This window comes from Tribolium castaneum, chromosome 4 (genome assembly GCF_031307605.1).
Source record: "Tribolium castaneum strain GA2 chromosome 4, icTriCast1.1, whole genome shotgun sequence".
Classification (NCBI taxonomy): Eukaryota; Metazoa; Arthropoda; class Insecta; order Coleoptera; family Tenebrionidae; genus Tribolium; species Tribolium castaneum.
Window position 1 is genome coordinate 22,598,676 of NC_087397.1, and position 20,196 is coordinate 22,618,871.

Genomic DNA, 20,196 nt, shown 5'->3' on the forward strand with positions numbered 1-20,196 from the left:
TTATGAACAAGTAAATAAAAACTTTTATTAAAAGTCTCGCTGTATCTACACCAACCGGTTACAATCGACTAATACACATTGAAAATGGGTATATAAATATACAAAAGTTTGTCGTTTAAATTCGCATAACGACCAGTAGTGAGAACACTTCGAAATATTTTAATTCCAACGTTGCGTAAAATGCTACACAAAAAGATTTTCATACACAACACTCTTAATACAGTACAGTAGGTAAATTTTTGTTCTTGATTATGTCGTGTCGCTAAAAAAATGGGGCTAAATTTTAGGGTCCGATCAGTTTCAATTTTTCAAATCTCTTAAGAGTTGATGTTCATCTATCATTTTAATCAAGTAAATCCTTACAAAAAGTTCAAGTTATTTCTGTTATTTTAAAAAATATTTAATAAATTTTTCGTTAATTTTGGATCGGATCCTACAGTTTAGCTTACATATTGTACAAAAAAACTAGTTGATGGCCACACATTTCATGGGAGTGCAGTTAAGGCCAGTTGTGTTTTATGCGCTGGTCGTTTGGGTATTGAGAACATCGTGACTGCCATAAAAAGACGTAAAAGTCGTGTTTGTACTGTGACTTAGGGGAAAAGTATCGTTGCTATTTAATGTGCCAAAAGCTGAAAGAATTTCAGTTGTACGTTCTGGACTGTCAGAAATCATGTGTTCCCTCAACTGACACTCAGATCTAAAAAAATAAACAATGTTAACATAAAGTAATCAATAATAATTATCATTTACCGATTATTTGTATTATTGAGTTGTGTTGTGTGATTTGACGACATACTTCGTGAAGCGACTGGTGTTTGCTTAATTGCATAGATGTAGACACCAGTCATAGATAAAGTATACGATAGAAAATATAAGGCATGAAACTACAAAAAGATAGTAAATTAACAAAAAACTGGAAGAATTTAAACTCACCTTATAATTGAAAAGTAAAATTCCTACGATTAGTGTATAAAAATTTCCCGATAGTAGGGATAAATGTAAGGCTGTTGTTCCCATATTTATTAAAAACACCGATGAAAAAGTACAAAACATGAACTGACATGCGGAGAACGAAGACAATAATGCACTCGAACTTTTCCATGTTGATGTTATCAGTGTTTGTTTTTCTAAAATCACCCTAGAACATTTTTATTAAATTTGTAATTATTTAGTGAACAACTAACATTTGAACGCCACTAAGTATACTTCCGAACAATCCCAACAGACCCAAATATTCAACAATATCTGTATTTTTCACAGACAATTCTTGGAGCACTGTTACTATTGCGAATAGCACAGCTCCACACAGACAAAGCATGTCTCCCACTAGCTGATTTTTACCTAAAAGGCACAGTTTTAGGGCGTTTTTCTATATCGAGTTTTAAATAATGGACTGGAAACTTGTGCTTATTTCGTTGCATCCATTTAGTATACAGGCTGATTCTTTTAAAGCCTATATTAGAAACTTTTTAACTTCTTATATAGCTAGAGCTTTCAAATTTTGTATATAATCCAAATCGACTATTCTGAGTTCAACTAAATTATTTTCAAAGTAGCTGAGCTTTCGGAACTACGCCGGAACTCTGAAATTTTAAATTGTAACCACCTATTTTTATTGTATTTTTGAATTCACCTCTTGAAACCGAATAAAATGTACCCTAGTTGTTAGTACTTCTCTGATATACTTTTTTTATACAAATTTTCATATGGAGGGGTTTATTTAAAATATCACAGCTCGTGAACCCTTTAAAATAAGTGAATAATTTTTTTTGCATTTGAAAGCCAAACGTTCAAAGGATCTTCTAATATCTTCAAGATTGTCACCTGTCAAATTGCAAGGCTACTATAGTTTTTTAAAATGATTAAAAAATTATCATAAAACAGTTTTTTTCAAGTGGAATGACCTTGTTTTTTCAATCAAAAGAACATCAATTTTTATGCATCCCAAAAAACTTAATTTTAACTCAATATTTTCATTTTTAATCAAGCAAACTTTGAAAAAATACGATAAAATTGTGCTATTAATTAAAAGAAATGTTCCATTTGACTACCATTTTCATTCAAGAAGTTCGAAGTTCGATGGCAAATTGACAGAGTTACTTTACATTCACTCAGTTAGCATAACCATAATTAAATATTATTGTTTTGCTGCTTATTTATTACGAATCAGCTAAAAACTAAATAAAATATTTAAGTTTAACAATTGTTAACCATTTCGCAAGGTTTACTTGATTAACTATGAACATGATTAACATGAAGTAAAATCGTTTTTTTGTTATTTTTTTCAAAAACTGTAAAAGACAGGTATAGGGCGTATTGATAAAAGTCACCATAAATATCGATATTCTCTATTATTATTATTTATTTTGTAAAGCACAAGAAATCTTTCCGACAGAGGTGTCATTTGAAGAATTAGTTAACTAACCGAAATAATTTTAGAAATTGTAGAAATTTTTTTAATTTTGTAATAATAATGAATTTTCACAAAAAAAACTTCTAACTGTTTGAGATTAGACAATATTTTTAAACCTATTTGGCTATTTATTTATCAAATAGTGCTCTACCAAATGTGAAAATGTCTAAAGAAAATGCACTGAAAATAGGTAAATTTTATATAAAATATTAACGGTCGTAATTAAAAAAATATCAGATTTTGTAACTACAAATGTTTTTTTTGTTTCGCGAAAAATTTTCAAAAATTTTAAAGACAATTTAAATCACAAGTAACTGATATGAAAAAGAGGACGGCAAGTCAAAATATATATTTTTTTAAACTAAAACTAAATGATTTTCCTAAATTCCCTTTTGTTTTTGCCCTTTTGGTATCAATTGCTTAAATTTTACAAGGATAAGTGCACTGGGGTGATTGTGAAAAATTATGTCTGTGGAAGTTGAATAAAATGTTTGCAAAGTAATTAATAAATTAGAAAATTCTACTCAATTTAAATATTCGACAATATTGCTAAATACCCTTTTAGCCATTTGTGGATTAAATAGTGGAAACTGATATTACGAAAAGCATAAAGGACATAAGGACTTGCGTTTTTTTTTAGCGGTTGCTAGCCATTTAATTTAACTTGAATACATACTAATGTTTTTTTAAAATTGCAAACAAATTTTAATTCGCAATTAACTTGACATTATTTGTCAATCTATTCTAAATGGCAACTTATTTTTAATGCCGAATTAGTTTAGTCCTGGCTACAGACAACTATAGATTAGGAGACGAAACGAGATACAAAATCGTACCCAAAAAGTATAGTACAGCAGAATTAAAATGTGAAATGGAACTTGTGTATGCTGTATTTTGAAAAATATGGAGTACAGTGCAAAAGGATAAAAGTTTTAATTATTTTCAAATACCGGGTGGTCCAACTTAGCTTTCGTCTTCTGAAGCTCACCTATTAGTAAAGTTGGACTTTTGATATTTTGTAGACTTTATTTATAGGACGTATTTCGGGAAAATATTTTTGATTATACAAAGTGTTTCAATAAAAGTATAACGTCATAATTATATTTTTTTATGGCATGCTATTATTTTTTAGTGCTCATTAGGATGCCTTTCTAGCTTTTTACATGTCTCTAGAGTTTTCTTTTACATCGGTTCAGAGATTACTGTGTAAAAAAAGAAAAAATTTAAAAAAATCGGTTTTGCCCTATTAGTTTTAAAAATTAATAAAAAATAGAAACGGTGCTTACTCGATGACATTGTTAGTACGTACCTCTTGAACAAGGTTTAAAAGGCTTATTAATTAAGTTTGATTGATCTGAATTAGTACAGGGTGTTTACAATTTATTATCAAACTTTTTAAAGTTTAGAGCCATTTATTTTGCTTATTTCAAATAACAACGCCAGTTTATTTTTATATCACTCGATGCGGCATTAAAATCGAACATTTTTTGTTATCACAACTCTAACCATAATCCTAACACATTTGGAAAAGTTAGAAAGACATCCTAATAGCCGTTAAAAAATTATTATAACGTCATACTTTTTTGGGACACTGTAAAATCACAAATACAGGTGTCCCAACTAAAATTTGCACCCCCTGAAATCTCCAACCTCGTACAAGTTTGGAAAAAATACTGAAACAGGTCAAGTTTAGTTTAAAGGGGGGGCAAATTTTATCTTAGTTTTAAAGTTATTTATGCATCCCTCTTGAGCCCTTTAAATAATTTAAATGGCAAGAAGGGTCTAGTGACAGCATTTTGAAGCTGCGTTTATTTAACCATATACTTTTTTTATTTTGAACGATTTGTTGTTGAGAATTTTAAACTTTAAGTCTCATTAAAATTTTCAAAATTGTCACTCTAAAATGCTCTTGCTTAGATTTTTCGCCTAACCACTTTTATTTCCTCTCACGGCAATCTAGACAATGTTCTCTAAAAGAAATCGTTTAAAATTGAAAAAAGAACATAGTATTTGCTATTTACATTTTTTAAAGGGGTTTTGTTACTTCAAAGTAACAACATTAGTACAAATATTATTTCTAAATTCGTTCATGGCAAAAAACGTTCAAAATTTGAACATGAGGGTTCAAGATTAACAATTTTCAGAATATCAATAATCATAAATCAATTTTGTGATTCTAGACAATAAATCGTTCAAAATTAAAAAAATACATGTGTGCATGACCTATCTATCTTGCCATTTAAATTGTTTGAAGGAGTGTTCCTGGGCACCAAAGGGATGCCGAAAAATTTTGAAACTAAGGTAAAATTTGGTCCCCCTTTAAGCTAAAATTGACCTGTTTCAGCATTTTTTTTCAAACTTGGAGGAGAAAGGAGATTTCAGGGGGTGCAAATTTTAGTTGAGACACCCTGTATTTTCCCGAAATAGGTCCTTTACTAATAACTGAGCAACAGAAGCTGTGGACGCAACGAAACAAATGTTTAGTTGAAGCAAAAGTGTGAATACCGTCAATCTTAGTGTCTTCGATGTTAGCCCACACAAGGCACCCCACACCCATAAGACACACAGAAACAGCAATAATATGCACCATGCGGTAACGCACACCAAGCACCAGACAGCTTAAGGCCAACGCTACAGGGATGGCGACACAACCGAGCAGCTGAAAGCGATTCTCAATTAACCAAAACTTATCTAAAATAAAGCAAGCCCCCAACCTGTATACTTGTCAGAGTAGTGAACTGGTGAGCAGTACTCATTAACGTGTTTGCTTGCACATCTATCAAACAAAGCAAAAGATACCGCCAACCTCTAGCCTTGATTATAGAAATGAGACCTTTCTCTCCTCTACGAAACGCAAGCCAACTGGTGTAAATTGCGCACAGAAACATATAGTGAGGGAAAGATTGGCCTGTTGGTAGCACAGAGGAAGACCCTGAATTTATGTAGTGGGCCAGTGTGTTTATCGCACACAGAAGCAGTGATAAGAACTGGCCCAGAATTATATTTTGCCAAACACACCTACAAGAAAAACTATGTACAACCCTGTCGAATAATTAATTTTGGGACGTTACCATTTTCCTAATTCTGATAGATTGTTACCGATTTTGTCGCAAAAACCGACAACGTCACCCATTTTGCCATCCATTCATTGGGAGTTATTTGTTTTGATGGGAAAAGGGCGGGGCACCCCAAACAACCCCATATTTGATTTTTTAAATTGTGCGCGCAAGCGCTCAAAAGATGAACATTACAAGGGGTGGAAATTACAGTCAACCAGAAAATTACTGCACAAAACATATTGGATCCACATGCGTCACAATTGAAGTTTAACTAATGGTCCTATTCTCTAACTTCTGTTACTATGTTATTGCTCTATTACTGTAAAAATTACAGCTGTTATTGAAATTCGTATTCATAAACTCTGTTACCTTCTGTTAGTAACATTCTCTGTTAAATAACAGTGGCAAAAATCTCTCCATAAACTAACAGTGACAGATCGTGAATTTTTACGATTTTCACCAAATTAAGAAGAAATTGCATTAAAAAATGTGATAAGTGAAAAAACTAGAAGCTTAGAATCACGCAAACAATTCGACCTTTGGATTATAAAGTATAGGAAACGAAGAAAGGGGATATGATTGGTCTTAGAAAAAAATCAACTGATATAATTATCCATAAGGTCGCAAAGGTAATCTATGGCAATCCTAAGTGGTAATGAATACAATTTAAAATTCGTCAGGAACCAAAATTTGTAAAACAAAAAAATTTAACACTGTACTCTTTATTTTGGAAACATTATTCCGTGAAAATAAAACATAGATTTTTTAATTTGTGTTATTTATTTCAAATTAAATTTTTTGTCTTTCAATAGTTATTTCGTTTCTTCAAAATTCTGTTTCTCCCTTTTATTTATTTTGCGTTTTGTACAGCATAGAATAAAATTATTCTATTTTAATTTGATTACCTAATCCGACACGAGATCCCTTAGAAATTATCCCAAAACAAAAAATGTGATTTTTTTTCAATAAACAAGGATATTCTTTGCCTTGATCCTCACTCGTTTTTTGCATTCACGTTTTTTTTAACATTTTAAGGAAACTTTTTGCAATACCAAATTCGAAATGATAATTTTATGAAAACTCTTGTCATTTTCGAATAAACATTTTCGAATAAAATGTTTGAATCAAGTAGTAAGCCATACATCAAAATCGACTTCCATTATTTCTAAAATTAAATTTTCGAACAAATGGGAACTCTGTTACCCTTATTTTAACAGAGACAGTTAGAGAATCGCAAATTAGACATCTCTGATTCTATGACATCTCTGTTAGGTAGTGTCATATCATAACAGAGCACTGTTATGGTAGCGCTCAGCTCCGTTTGCGTGTGCGTCATCTGACATTTCTGTCACTAAGTTTACATAGCAGGGGCATAGCGGTGACAAACTATCAAATACTTTTTGAGGTTACGAAGTGTTTAAATTATGAGTTGTTACAAAAAATACAGATTCACAAAACAAGAACTAATAAACGCAGAATCAAAAACCTAGCGAAACGCAAATCACAAAACACAATAAACGAACAGAAAATACTTGCGATTAACACCGATAACACTTTCGACAACCATGCGACGACGTCTATAATTTACTGTCAATGTCAGTTTGACAAATTCGTGACACTTGACGGTGTTGTCGAAGTGCACATGTAAATTAATGTTCAAGGATACCACCCTTAGATAGCCCTTAGCTGTTTAAATTTGCATTGTTTTTGATATTTTTTTATAGCTTTGTGTTGGTAATGAAAAAATGAAATTGATGACGCACACGCAAATCGAGCTGACCGCCACTATACTAACATTCTATCTACAGACTGATCCAGAAATACTGAGTCTGTTGGCAACACATTTGAAAGTATTTGTGCTCCTCATTTGCAACATTGCAACCGAATTCGATTTTTCTTAACAATTATTTGACGGGCAACCCCACAAGAATGTTAAATTGTTAACTGGAAGCGTACTCCATTGGTATCCTTAAAAATTTAGGTCCAGTGTTGCCAACAGACTCAGTATTTCTGGATCAGTCTGTATATACGTAAGAGTATGAGAGATAGTTAGAGAATACCACCATAAAAATGTGATAAGTGGATAACACTAGAAGCTTAGAATCATGCAAACAATTCGACCTTTGGTTTTTGAGGTAATAGAAAACGAAGAAAGGGGATAAGATTGATCTTAGAAAAAAATCAACTGGTATAACTATCCATAGAATGGTATGATTAAAAAAAGCATTTGCTTTTACTTGAAGTAGAAGCATTTATTCCGAAGTATTTACTGTAGTATAAACTTTTATATAAAGTAAAAACTTTGGTGCGTAGTAAATGCTACGGCTTTCCTAATGTCAACTGATTGACTTTTATTTTTCGTAAAGTGAAAATAGTGTTAGAAATGGTGTATGGTGCCTTGTGAGGATTTGTTCGCTCTAGTGATATAGTACTTAGGTTTGTGGGAAGTGTCTAGACCAAAAAGCCGCAGGGAGGTCATGAAGTATCAAAGAGATAGACGGACGGTATTCTAGAGGACGAGGGACAGAAACAGCCCCCAGGGCAGACAGAATTAGGCAGTAAAAGTGTTCAAACGTGTTAATTACCAAAGTGAATGAATCTTGATTTGAGCTTTTTGCTTTTATTTAACTAATTTTAATAAATCTGTAATCCTTATTGCTCTTGGTCTCTGGGTATGCGCAATCCTTTTTGCAGATTCACGCACTGGTTTAGAAAAAAATCTTCAACACTTTCTTGAAACCCAGGATAAACGAGATTTTTTACAAACACACGCCCGTGTTTTTAGGGTTTGCTTCAGAAGACTAAAACAAATCGAAAGTTAAGAGTGGAAAATTGACCGATTGCCCTTCATTATCGAGTTATTGATGCGAAACTAAAATTGAAAATTTAAACATTAAATTTTATTATAAGCGAATTTACCACATTTGTTGTCACAAAATACGCTACAATGCGATTTAGAAACTTTTCCGCATATGCCCTATTTTGAGACACCTGTATTTTTATTTTTATTACATTTTCTGATCCTATTTGATTTTCTATTGATTATAATGGTCCTCATTTATTTAACGTTCTCTGCATTAATGTTAGAAGAATTCTGCTTTATTTTAGTCATAATATTCTACGTATTTGTCTATGATTTATATTATAATTGGAAAAAATAGCTATTTTAAACATTTTTTTGACGAAATCAAAGTTACTTCTTGAGCAACTTCGCAAAAACTTTAGTAAATACTTCATGATGAAGCAAATACTACAGCTAATTGTAAGTTTCCATAATATTGTCCTTTATATACCCAAAGTACATAAAGCAAAGTCTGAAGTATTTACTTTGACTACTTACTTCAATTATACTGTGAAGTAAATGCTTCACAATAAAAACTACGACGTAGAGTACTTACTTGAAGTAAAAGCAATTACTTTTTTTAATCATACCTCCCATAATGTTGCAAAGGTAATCATTGGCAACCCTAAGGGGCAATGAACATAACTTAAAATTCGTCAGGAACCAAAATTTTTATAAATAAATAAATTAACACTGTGTACTCGTCATTTTGAAAACAGTATTCCGTGAAAATAAAACATAGATTTATAGATTTGTGTTATTTATTTAAAATAACATTTTTTGTCTGTCAATAGTTATTTCGTTTCTTGAAAATTCTGTTTCTCCCTTTTATTTTGCGTATAAGTTTTGTACAGTACAGAATAAAATTATTTGATTTCAATTTGATTACCTAATCCGACACGATATCCCACAGAAATTGTCTCAAAACAAAAAATATGATTTTTTTTTTCAATAAACAAGGATATTCTTTGCCCTGATCTGCACTCGCCTTCTGTATTCACTTTTTTAACACTCTAGTGAAACTTTTTACGGTACCAAGATCAAAATGATAATTTTAAGAAAATTTGTTGAGATTTTCACATACAATATTTAGATCATGTAGTAAGCCATACGTCAAAATCGACTTCCATTATCTCTAAAATTACATTTTCGAACAAATGGGAACTCTGTTACTCTTATTTTAACAGAGAGTTGTAGAGAATCCCAAATTAGACAGCTCTGTTAGGCGGTGTCATAACAGAGCACTGTTGCTAACATTCTATAAAAGTAAGAGTGTAACAGAGATAGAGAATACCACCATTTAAATTAATTATACTGAATGTGTAAACGTCATTTTTTCAACCCCTTTATAGTTTTAGTTGATCTATTTTGTTTATTTATTTGTTAATATTCCAACTACGGAGGACTATAATTTAGGAGATGAAACGAGTTTCAAAATCGCAGGATTTTCTGAACCCAAGAAAATAGTTCACTAGAGTAAAAATGGGGGCGCTTTGAGCGTTAGACCGTCTCGGCGCCAAATTGTTTTAAATTAATTTAAATCCAACCAATCCACTAATTACTTGGGAAAAAAAGCAAAGATGTTGAGATTTGCATTCTTAACAGACTGAGAAAAACTAAGGAAAAAATATTTAAAATTTGCGCTTTGTCCCGTATTTTTCAAGTCGCTGCGAATATGGTTAAAGATACAAGGAAAATGTTAGGATGAAATTTGAAGAGGATTAAATTTTTTTTAAGAAAGTCCGCGAGACCATATCCCTAACGTCAACAGTTTAGGCCTCAAAGACGCTAAAGCGATGGATTCATTTTACTTTACCGAGAAAATTAATTTATACCTGAACTTCACAAGATAAAAATATGGTCTCGCAGATTTTTTTATAGGAAATTTAATTTTATACGAGTTTGTCCCTTACACTTTTTTTGTATCTTTACATCTCAGCGTTTTCATAAATATCCTACGGTGCGCAAGGAACTATCGCTTAAATTTATCAATTTGCATTCCATCTTATACTTTTGCGAACGCTGCGAATATGGTTGAAAATACAAAAAAAATGTATGATACAAAGTTGTAGAGAATTAAATGTTATATAAAAAAGTCTGAACATCATATTTCTATCTTCATCGGTTTAGCTATAAATTAACTTTCCAATGCTTGAAAACAATAAAACAAATTCGTTCCTTGAGCGTCTTTAGACGATTTTAAGGCCTAAATGATTGAAAATAGGGATATGGTCACGCAGACTTTCTACGTAACATTTTTATTTGTAACTGTAACTATTAAAAAAGACATTTGGGGACTTTTGACATACAGCGTTAGGCGAAAGTATGGAACCAAGCGTTTTGTGCCTAAACTATGTCCCTAAGGAAAAACTAATTAGTACATCATCAACTACTTTAAAAATGTGGATATTTTTGGAAATTTTTTTTTACTCATAGCTTTTAGATAGCTATTTCCCTGTTATCTCCACCGTGTGGGAAACAGACTTTCCCGCACTGCGGTGTTTTTTACTTTGCAACAATGACTAGGGACATTTAATACACCATAGCTGCAAACGATAATTTTTTGGAACTATGGGTTTTTATGATAAGTGACAAAAAGAACTGAATTTTCAAAAAAATATTTTTTTGAGATATTGGTTAAAAAAAAAGAATTGCTCTAAAAAGAGTTTGTCTTATCTACTTCATTTTTTAACGTTAAAAATTCTATCAAAGGGTTTTGTACGAAAGTTGACAAAATTACTACATGGTACAGGGGTTAATAAAAAAATTAAGTTTGCATGATATTTAAAAAAAATACAAATAAAAAATGCGCCTAGAAATGTTTACCCTCTGCATATTTTGACAGTACCCTTTTGAAGAGTATATAGTTTTGTACAAAAATTAACAAAAGTGTTACGTGGAAAGAGGGTTAAAAATAAAATTTGCATAATTAAGTATTTTGAAAAAAATAATCAGAAATGCTCCAAAAAGAGTTTGTCCCCATTTCATTTTTTACTGAGCTTTGTTTTGTTCAAAAATGAAAAAAATGCCATGCGGGAAACGGGTTAAAAAATAAAGCAAAATTTAAATATTTTGAAAAACGAAAAAAAAAAGTTTGCTAATGAGTGTTTGTCCCGGGGAGCGTGGTAGCATTGAAATTGTGTTTCCACAAAACCGGACACATTATAAAATTGCAAGCTGAAGGCACGCACAATAGAACAACAACGGCCTGAACCCGTGTGTCTCTAAAAACTTGTGGGACGAAAATTGTGAATAAGTAAAAATGAAATTGACTATAATGGTTCATTTATTAAAAAGTATACAACAAAACGTTACATTGCCAAAATCAGAAATCCTTATAAAGTTGCACTATTAAAATCACGCTTGTCTAAAATGCTACAAACCAAAATGAAATAAAGAATTTTTTATGTCAAAGTTTCAGCTATATTTAGTTCAACTACTACTGCACAGAATTCGCTACAGATGCTAACTGAATACCAAAAACAATTTTTTTTTGCATTCGATAACCGAAGGTTTGAAGAGTTTTCTACATTTTCGAAATTGTCAATAGTCAAAATTCATGGCTAGTATTATTTTTGTAAATGGTTTTCAAAAAACCTATTACTCGTTTTTTTTTAATGGAACGACCCTATCTCTTGCAGTTTTTGAAAAAAATCATAAAAAACGGATTTCACAAAAAACGGATTTTATTTTGTAGTTTTCATAATAATTAATGAAGTAGATCTTGTAAAATGGTCAACAATTGGCAAACTTCAATATTTAGTTTCCAGCTGGTTTATTATCGAATCAGCAGCTAAACAATAATATTATTAAATTATGGTTTATTATAACTTTGTGAATTATGTAAAGTAACTCAGTCAGTCTGCCATCGAATTTTGAACTTTTTGAGTAAAAATAGGACATTTTTAATAATTGCACAATTTCATTGTATTTTTTAAAAGTTTATTTAATTAAAAATGAAAATAATGAGCCAAAATTTAGTTTTTTGCAATTATTTCAAAAACTATAAGAGACAGACATAGAAGATGTTAATAAAAGTATGCATAAAAATTGATGTTCTTTTGATCGTCACTGCCTTGCAATTTGACAGGTGACAATCCTAAAGATTTGAAAAGACGATCTGTAATATTTTAAATGAACCCCTGCAACTGAAAATTTGTATAAAAAACTAACATACGTCAAAAACTATGACAGGTAGGGTACATTTTACTCAGTTTCAAGAGGCGAATTCAATTAAAAATAGGTGGTTACTATTTAAAAATTCAAAGTTGCCGTCAAATTTTTCGTACTTCTAGAAATTCGGCCATTTTGAAAATAATTTAATTGAAATCAGAATGGTCGATTTAGATTGTATACAAAATCTTAATGCTCTAGCTACAGACTGATCCAGAAATACTGAGTCTGTTGGCAACAAATTTGAAAGTACAGACTGATCCAGAAATAAATACTGAGTCTGTTGGCAACACTGGACTTAAATTTTTAAAGATACCAATGGAGTACGCTTCCAGTTAACAACAATTTAACATTCTTGTGGGGTTGTATGTCAAATAATTGTCAAGAAAAATCGAATTCGGTTGCACTCTTGTAAATTACGAGCACAAATACTTTTAAATGTGTTGCCAACAGACTCAGTATTTCTGGATCAGTCTGTATTTTTGTTTGTAATTTGCAACATTGCAGTTGAATTCGATTTTTTTTGACTACTATTTGACGTAAAACCCCACAAGATTGTTACATTCGGTTCACTTTCATAAAAACCAGTGTGGTGGAAATTGGATACTTTTGGCATTAACTTTTATATGGGTTGTCATGGTAACAAGTTAGTCAATTCCACCACAATGGTTTTTATAAGAGTGAACCGAAAGTAAATTGTTGTTAAGTAGAAGAGTACTCCAATGGTATCCTTTAAAATTTAAGTCCAGTGTTGCGAACAGACTCAGTATTTCTGGATCAGCCTGTATATTAGAAGTTAAAAACATTCTGGTATAGGCCCTAAAAGAATCAGCCTGTATAACATTTTGCAAAATTCTTAATTATTATTTTCACTGCTTTCCTCCTTTTTTTCGTGCAGACGAGCCGGTCAGTATTTAATAATTAGTTTGGGTTTATAGCAATAATTTTCATTGTTATTTAAAATTGTTTAAATTATGCGTTTCTATCACGATGAAAATAGCTCGGAACTCTTATTTCTGTACGTGTCTGTACCCATAGGCGAGTACATGTTTTAATACGTTATCTTTTCCAAATTATAAGTAAATTTGTGAATCTTTTATTAAACAATTACATATAGAAAATATGTTTTATATCCCATTTCAGTTCATATTAGAATTACAACACCACATTTGAATTTTTCAAACTGAAAAATTAAAGCACAAATTGAAAATAACTGTAAAAGAAAATAAGTCTGTATAAAAATAACTCCCAGCGACACGTTTTGAGCTAAGAAAACCCACTAGAAACTTTTAATTTGTGTTCCATTTCACTCCAAAAAATTCAAGTGCACTGTTGCAAATTTCTACTATGAACTCACATGAGATATATTTGTCGAGCTTTGTTACCTGTTAAAGTACAGCCTGTATAATTTGAAAAAAATAAAGTCAGAAATAAAATGCAGTTATTTTTTTTTTGTTTGTAACCGACTTACATTAGAATTATTATGAGATGTTCTACAAGTGCCACTCAAGTACTTTATCCTGTTTATTCATGTTTTTTAAATTTTATTTAACTGGAAAAATTTTCTGGTCGACTGTAATTTCCATGGTACTGCAGTAATCTACAATATCGACACGAGCTGTCGCTGTCAATGTCATATGTTGTTGAAAAGTGTCAATAAATAAAAGTAAATAGAGTGGAATGTTTTAAAATGGTAGAGCCAATTTTCGATTATCAATTTCGCCTAATTCTAATAGGCGACAGTACAGTGGGGAAGAGTTCATTACTCAAGTACTTCACTGATGGCAAATTTGCTGAGGTCAGTAATATTCAAATTGTGTTTAAATCAAAGGTTACCTATTATTAAATGTAGCTGTCAGACCCCACTGTTGGAGTGGACTTTTTCGCACGTCTTATCGAAGTTAAAGACGGAACTCGGATAAAATTGCAACTTTGGGACACAGCTGGCCAAGAGAGATTTCGCTCAATCACCAAATCATACTATAGGAATTCAGTTGGTGCTTTGTTAGTGTACGATATTTGTAATAGGGCTAGTTTTGAACATATACCTGTGTGGATGTCGGAAGCTAGACGACATATTGAGCCCCATAGGCCTGTCTTTGCTCTAGTAGGTTGTAAGTTAGATCTGGTTAATAATGGAGGACAACGGGAAGTTTCGAAAGAAGAAGCCAAAGCTTTCGCTGATCAAAATGGGATTTTTAATGTCGAAACGTCGGCGAAAAATGGAATGAACGTCGAAGAGGCTTTCAGGTAGGAATTAACTGTATACAGGCTATTCCGTTTAAACCCCAAATTATAAGCATTGAAAGTTCAAACAATGATAGGCATCTGAAAATTTCTATACAACCATCATCTCTTTGGTTCTGCTCAATGAAAATATTTTTAAGATGGTGACACTCAGTGCCGAAACTAGGTACTAATTGACTATAGGCAAATTTTCAGTTTGGCGCCCTTAAGCATTTTTTCTTAATAATAGGTTGCTACTATTATAATTTCTGAGAGACATTTCTTAGAGAGATATAAAAACCAAAAATTATAGACTATGAAAACCTGAAATTTATTTATTAAAGGCATACTTAAAATTATTTAAACAATAGGTACACATTTAATTTCCTATTTGAGATTTAGTCTAAGAGCATACAGGCTGTCTCAAAATTGACGCGCGTGTGTAAGGACTTTGACTCAGGAGGGTAATACAAATCGAATGTTGAGAGTAAAAAAATTCCAATTGTCTTTAGTTTTCGAGTTATTGATAAAAATGTAAATAATAAGTTTTATGCAGTCTTTCCAATTATTTGTGGAAGATTCATTAGTTGACGTAAGCGATGATAAAATTCTTTGGATCACTCTGTCTAGTAGTCTAGGAGTATTATTAATTTCCTTCGGTTTTGTATGTTTAAAATGATACGATATTACTACATTATTACATTTGAGATTTTGTCGATTGTTAAAAGTTAGGTTATAAGTTAGTGGTGTGTATGATGGGAATGCCGCTACAGAGGCTAGGGCAGTTTCTAAACCGCATTGTAGCGTGTTTTTTGACAACAAATTTGGTAAATTTGGTTCTAATAAAAATTTATGTTTAAATTTTAGTTTCTTATCAATAACTCGATAACGAAGGACAATCGGGCAATTTTCCACTCTTAACTTTCGATTTGTTTTAGTCTTCTGAAGCAAACCTTAAAAGCACGGGCGTCAATTTTGAGACACCTTGTATAGCTGAATATAAAGATATAAATAATAGAAAAAATAAGATTATATGTAACAATTCAATAATAATGTAGAAATCCGCTAAATTTAATCCAAATATTGAAATTTTTAAAGAAACCTTTCTTACTTTCACCTGGCAAACTCATTTATTATTTTTCATCACAATTTTAATTTTACGTTTGTTTATAATACTTAAACTTGACCGACGTCCTCGTGCCATTGACGACCTTATTTTAATTTTTAATCATCAGTTTTAATTTCGAAAGTTTTTTTTTTCCCAAGATGTACTTGTTGCTGGTACAGAAACAAAAATAAAACTCACCTCTCTAGTCTTTTTAATATGAATTATTTTACTGGGTTCATCTAGTAATCATCAAACTCGGCTTGAACAAAATTTTGTAAAAACTTGGCACTGCTAGCTCGCTCTAATTGTCTGCTATTTCGATTTTTTTTTTTTTTGGAAAACGGCGCTAACGATTTTTTATTTGGTCTCGTGACATTTTTAAGCCAATTTTTTCTAGTTCATTGGAAACTCAAATTTAACACAAACACTAAAGACTCACTGACGCGACTTAAAAGACTGAGAGCCATTTTGCTAATAAAATGCAAATTGAACTAATCCTTGTAGTATACGGGTAGCTTAACCAGCAAAAATTACTTAAGGTTGAACTTACTGGGCTCACCGTCCAGGCGGGCGTGCGAATGCACTAATTTGAAACTCAATTTTTAAGAAAAATAATACACAAAACCGTTTTTTTACAATTGGTTGATTCCTAGGTTCACTTATTACTTCACAGATTAGTTCTTATCTCGATTTCAAAATTTGTAACCAAGTTATAACGGGGTAAACAGCGTAATAATCTCAATGTTTTTATAGAAAATGGCATGAAAAAAATATAGTGTTACAAGTAAGTCATAAAAGACCTATACAAAAAATTAGCAAAAAACATAGTACCATTTATTAATGAAAAAATAAAATGGCTAAAAATTGAGGGTTTTTAAATGACACTAACATTTTTTTCAAATTTATGTATATTGTTGCTAAGATCCTCAGAAAGTAACCATATTTTTTTCAAGCAATTTGAACTTTTTTTTTAATAGAACAATAGAACAACAAATTAAATCGACTTTTTAACCCGTTTAAACTCGGTTACAAATACTTAAAATGAAATACAAACTGACCTGTGAGGTAGTGACTGAATTTAGGAACAATATACAATTGTAAAGAGAGCATTTTGTTTAATACTTTTCTTAAAAATCTAATATCAAATTTTGCGTTCACGCGCTTGCTTGAACAGCTCCTCTTCAGACATTCTGACTACAGTTCAACCTTAATCTCTTATTGAAGAATTATCAGAACTGAAATTGATTAACTAAACAAAGAAAGTCACGTACGTTAACAAGATATAACTTTACAAAATGAGTTTTCCAAAACAAACGCTTCTGCAAAATAATTGTTTATAAGATTGCACAAATTTATTAAAATTTGGAAAACAAAACTATTGCTAATTTGGCACTCCTTAAAGCTACACCCCTAGGCAAGGACCTACTTCGCCGTTTACGAAATTTTCAGGGTTTTTATAAGTATAAGTGGATATTGAGGTCTTCAAAATACGCGCGATATTTCGAAATAGAGCAAGTGTTTTAAAAACCATTTATTATCCACGAATATTTTACGTTATTTTTTTATTGGTACACTTTGAAATCAAACATTCGAAATAATGTGATGTGAGATCAGTACACGTTTTGTTGTCATGGAATTAATTGTCATTATAATAAAAAAATCTTTAAAAAGTTGCCATTATTTTATCTTCACGTTTCTTGGGTTATTTATGTTGCCATGGACACTTTAAAAGACGCGCGTTTTTGAAAGTTGCTTTGGTTTGCACCTTCCAATTCAAAAATCAATAACTTTGCAATTTTTAAAAATTTGAAAATATTTTTCAGCTCATTTGAAAGTGGAAGCCTAGATTCTTTCGTCTTTTTTCCAAAAAAAGATAACAAACCCCAAATTTTTAAAGTTAAGTTTGTAGAATTTTAAGCACCCATAACTTATTTTTTTTCAAATGAAATGTCATACCTTTTATTTTATTAAATCGTGGAGAATTTAATTTTGCATTGATCTGCATTAACATTCCTTATACTTATGTTTAATACTTTTCAAGTTACAGTAACTTTTTGTTGGAATTAAGAAATTCATTAACCATACGCCTTTTCTCATGAGTTGCATGGAAACGAGAGGAAAAATTTAAGAAATTAAAGTTTTTTAAATTAACATTCAATGAATTTACTATTTTGTTTTCACAGCACGGACAACACAATTTTGAACACAGTTTGTCGTCTGGTTAATCAGAAATGTTTTTATGGCAAACTATGCAAAAATAGCTGTAGTTAGTAAGAAATTTTCTACAATGTCAAAAAAAAGAACTTGAAAATTATTATAGATAAGGAATGCTAATATTAGATCGATGCAGAAAAAAATTATTCTCCAAGTTGTCCAAACTTAACCTTAAAATTTTTGGATTTATTAACTTCTTTTCCAATTTTGAACACACTGTAAAATAGATATAGGTTTTCTCTTTTAACTCTTCAAAGATGATTTCGAAATTTCTAAAACTAAGAAAGTTACGGGATTTTTTGAGTGACAGGTACAAATTTTGAAAATATTTTTATTAAGCAGAATTCAACGGATTATATTTATGTACCAATTTTCAAATTTATATCTTTATTAGAACTTTCAATACTTCTAATGTGGGGTTTAGACGGAACAGGCTGCATATTTACTATACAGATTAATTTTTAAAAAAGCCCCACTTTACATATCTCAGAAAATAAACAAAAAATTAAAAAATTCTGAGACAGGTCAATTTTTATTTTCAGGGGGACACCTGAAAATGGTGAAAACAGTGGTTTAATTTTTTTTCATTTTTATTGTTATGTTATGTTATGATTATTATGAATTTAAACCCCCCGAATTGAAAGATATGTAATTACAAAAAATACATATAACATAAACTTTTTTATAGTAATTTACAACAAATGTTATACCAATTTGTTCCAAAACTCTCGGGCCCATTATTTTTGATAGTGATTTAATTTTACAGTCATATAACTTTGAAATAAATTAGTTTAACTCTATCTTAATTTCTACCAGAAAATGTTAATATTAACTCAAGAATGAGGTTATTTCGAAATTGGAAATATGTTTTTTGATTTCAACCTGTTGTTTATATTTAAATCGACAATAAAATAATTAGACAAATTAACGAAGCGCAAATTTTAATTATTAAATAATTTTTTTCTCATGTTTCTCTTGAAAATTTCAATCTAAGAATGGAAAGTTCAACATTTTTGCGTTTTGTTTCAAGTACTTAATTAGTGATTTGGTTGAATTTAAATTAATTTATAACGATTTGTATAACATCGTTCGAAGCGTCCTCATTTTTACTCTGTCGTACTATATGTTTAGTGTACGATTTTGTATGTCTTTTCGTTTCCTAATCTATAATTCTCCGTACTTTTAGGTCAGTCACACAAGAGGTCTACAATCGAATACAAACAGGTGAATATAAAGTTGAAGACGGCTGGGATGGGATTAAAACAGGGTTTGCGAGACCCAATGGCTTAGATTTTAATTTAATTGAGGCCGAACCTGCAAAGTCATCTTGCTGTTAAAATATTTATTATTATTAAACACATGTACATAGATTATGTATATTTTAATGACCTAAAACTGTAGATTTCACTTTTATACAAGAGTATTATTATTCTGAATTCAAGACAATTAAAATCACTGTTCATCACCATTATAGAAAGTCTAGTGGCAAATTTAATGGAGCTGTGCTGATAATTATTGCAAATTACCATTAAGAATCCTTGTACAGTTTTTCACAGTATAATAATAATTATTATTTAAAGTGGTTTATTTAGTTTTTATTTAATCATTAGTTTTGTCTAAGTCATAGACACAGCAGACAATATTTGGTTGGAAGTGAGTCATTTCAAAATAAAGAGGACTAAAATATTAGAAGGTGAACAATTCAAAAATACATTTTGTGTAAAAAAATGTGTAAGAAACAAAGTTGTAGAGAGTATTTTTTTCTATAGCACATTTTAAAATAGTGATTTAACAATTATTTTGAGTTGATAAAATAGCACTTTAACCACAATGTTTTAAAATTTATTTAATTCAATTAAATTTACAAATGAATTTGTAGGACTACCAGATTAACAATAATTTTTTTCTTTGTGAAATAAGTCCATTCGTGACTTCGTTACTGTTGAATTTAACCTTTTCACTCGTTGATAAACAATCTTTTTCGTCTGTTGGCTTTTAAATACTAGTAATACCAAAGCAAAACTAAATTGTGCTTTATATCAAGGGGGCCCTTTTTAACAATGTTGTACAACCTTACATATTACACTGTTAAATGATTATTTAAATAAAACGACTGCATGCCAAATTCCAAAAAACCGTTTTTAGAAAAAATCAAAAA

At 30.7% G+C, this 20,196-nt stretch overlaps 2 protein-coding genes across 4 annotated transcripts; one reads left to right on the forward strand and one right to left on the reverse strand.

Annotated features, from left to right (window-relative positions):
* LOC657841 (solute carrier family 35 member F2) lies at positions 1–5,642 on the reverse strand. 3 transcript variants are annotated; one of them, XM_064356117.1, is made up of 8 exons: positions 5,488–5,642; positions 5,250–5,434; positions 5,131–5,192; positions 4,922–5,075; positions 1,188–1,344; positions 937–1,141; positions 754–887; positions 1–700 (listed from the first exon to the last, which is right to left on the reverse strand). In XM_064356117.1, exons 1-8 carry the CDS (start codon positions 5,559–5,561, stop codon positions 517–519), a joined length of 1,155 nt encoding a protein of 384 aa, XP_064212187.1. In that variant the 5' UTR covers positions 5,562–5,642; the 3' UTR covers positions 1–516. The 3 variants fall into 3 exon arrangements, with proteins under 3 accessions (XP_064212187.1, XP_008193354.1, XP_064212188.1); XM_008195132.3 differs by having other exon boundaries at positions 5,131–5,434; XM_064356118.1 differs by lacking the exons at positions 4,922–5,075; positions 5,131–5,192.
* An 8,457-nt stretch (positions 5,643–14,099) lies between these two features.
* Positions 14,100–19,621, forward strand: Rab39. The gene is made up of 3 exons (XM_964202.5): positions 14,100–14,288; positions 14,343–14,740; positions 19,225–19,621. Exons 1-3 carry the CDS (start codon positions 14,181–14,183, stop codon positions 19,373–19,375), a joined length of 657 nt encoding a protein of 218 aa, XP_969295.1. The 5' UTR covers positions 14,100–14,180; the 3' UTR covers positions 19,376–19,621.
* Positions 19,622–20,196: the final 575 nt, after the last annotated feature.

Excerpts from the sequence above, each read along its gene's own strand:
- LOC657841 (XM_008195132.3), bottom strand. The coding sequence starts at position 5,561 with ATGGATGGCAAAATGGGTGACGTTGTCGGTTTTTGCGACAAAATCGGT. Across the intron at positions 888-936 it reads TTTTACTTTTCAATTATAAG|TTTCATGCCTTATATTTTCT; the intron begins GTGAGTTTAAAT and ends ATCTTTTTGTAG. Across the intron at positions 701-753 it reads CTCAATAATACAAATAATCG|ATCTGAGTGTCAGTTGAGGG; the intron begins GTAAATGATAAT and ends TTATTTTTTTAG.
- Rab39 (XM_964202.5), top strand. The coding sequence starts at position 14,181 with ATGGTAGAGCCAATTTTCGATTATCAATTTCGCCTAATTCTAATAGGC. Across the intron at positions 14,289-14,342 it reads CTGATGGCAAATTTGCTGAG|CTGTCAGACCCCACTGTTGG; the intron begins GTCAGTAATATT and ends TATTAAATGTAG. Across the intron at positions 14,741-19,224 it reads AACGTCGAAGAGGCTTTCAG|GTCAGTCACACAAGAGGTCT; the intron begins GTAGGAATTAAC and ends CCGTACTTTTAG.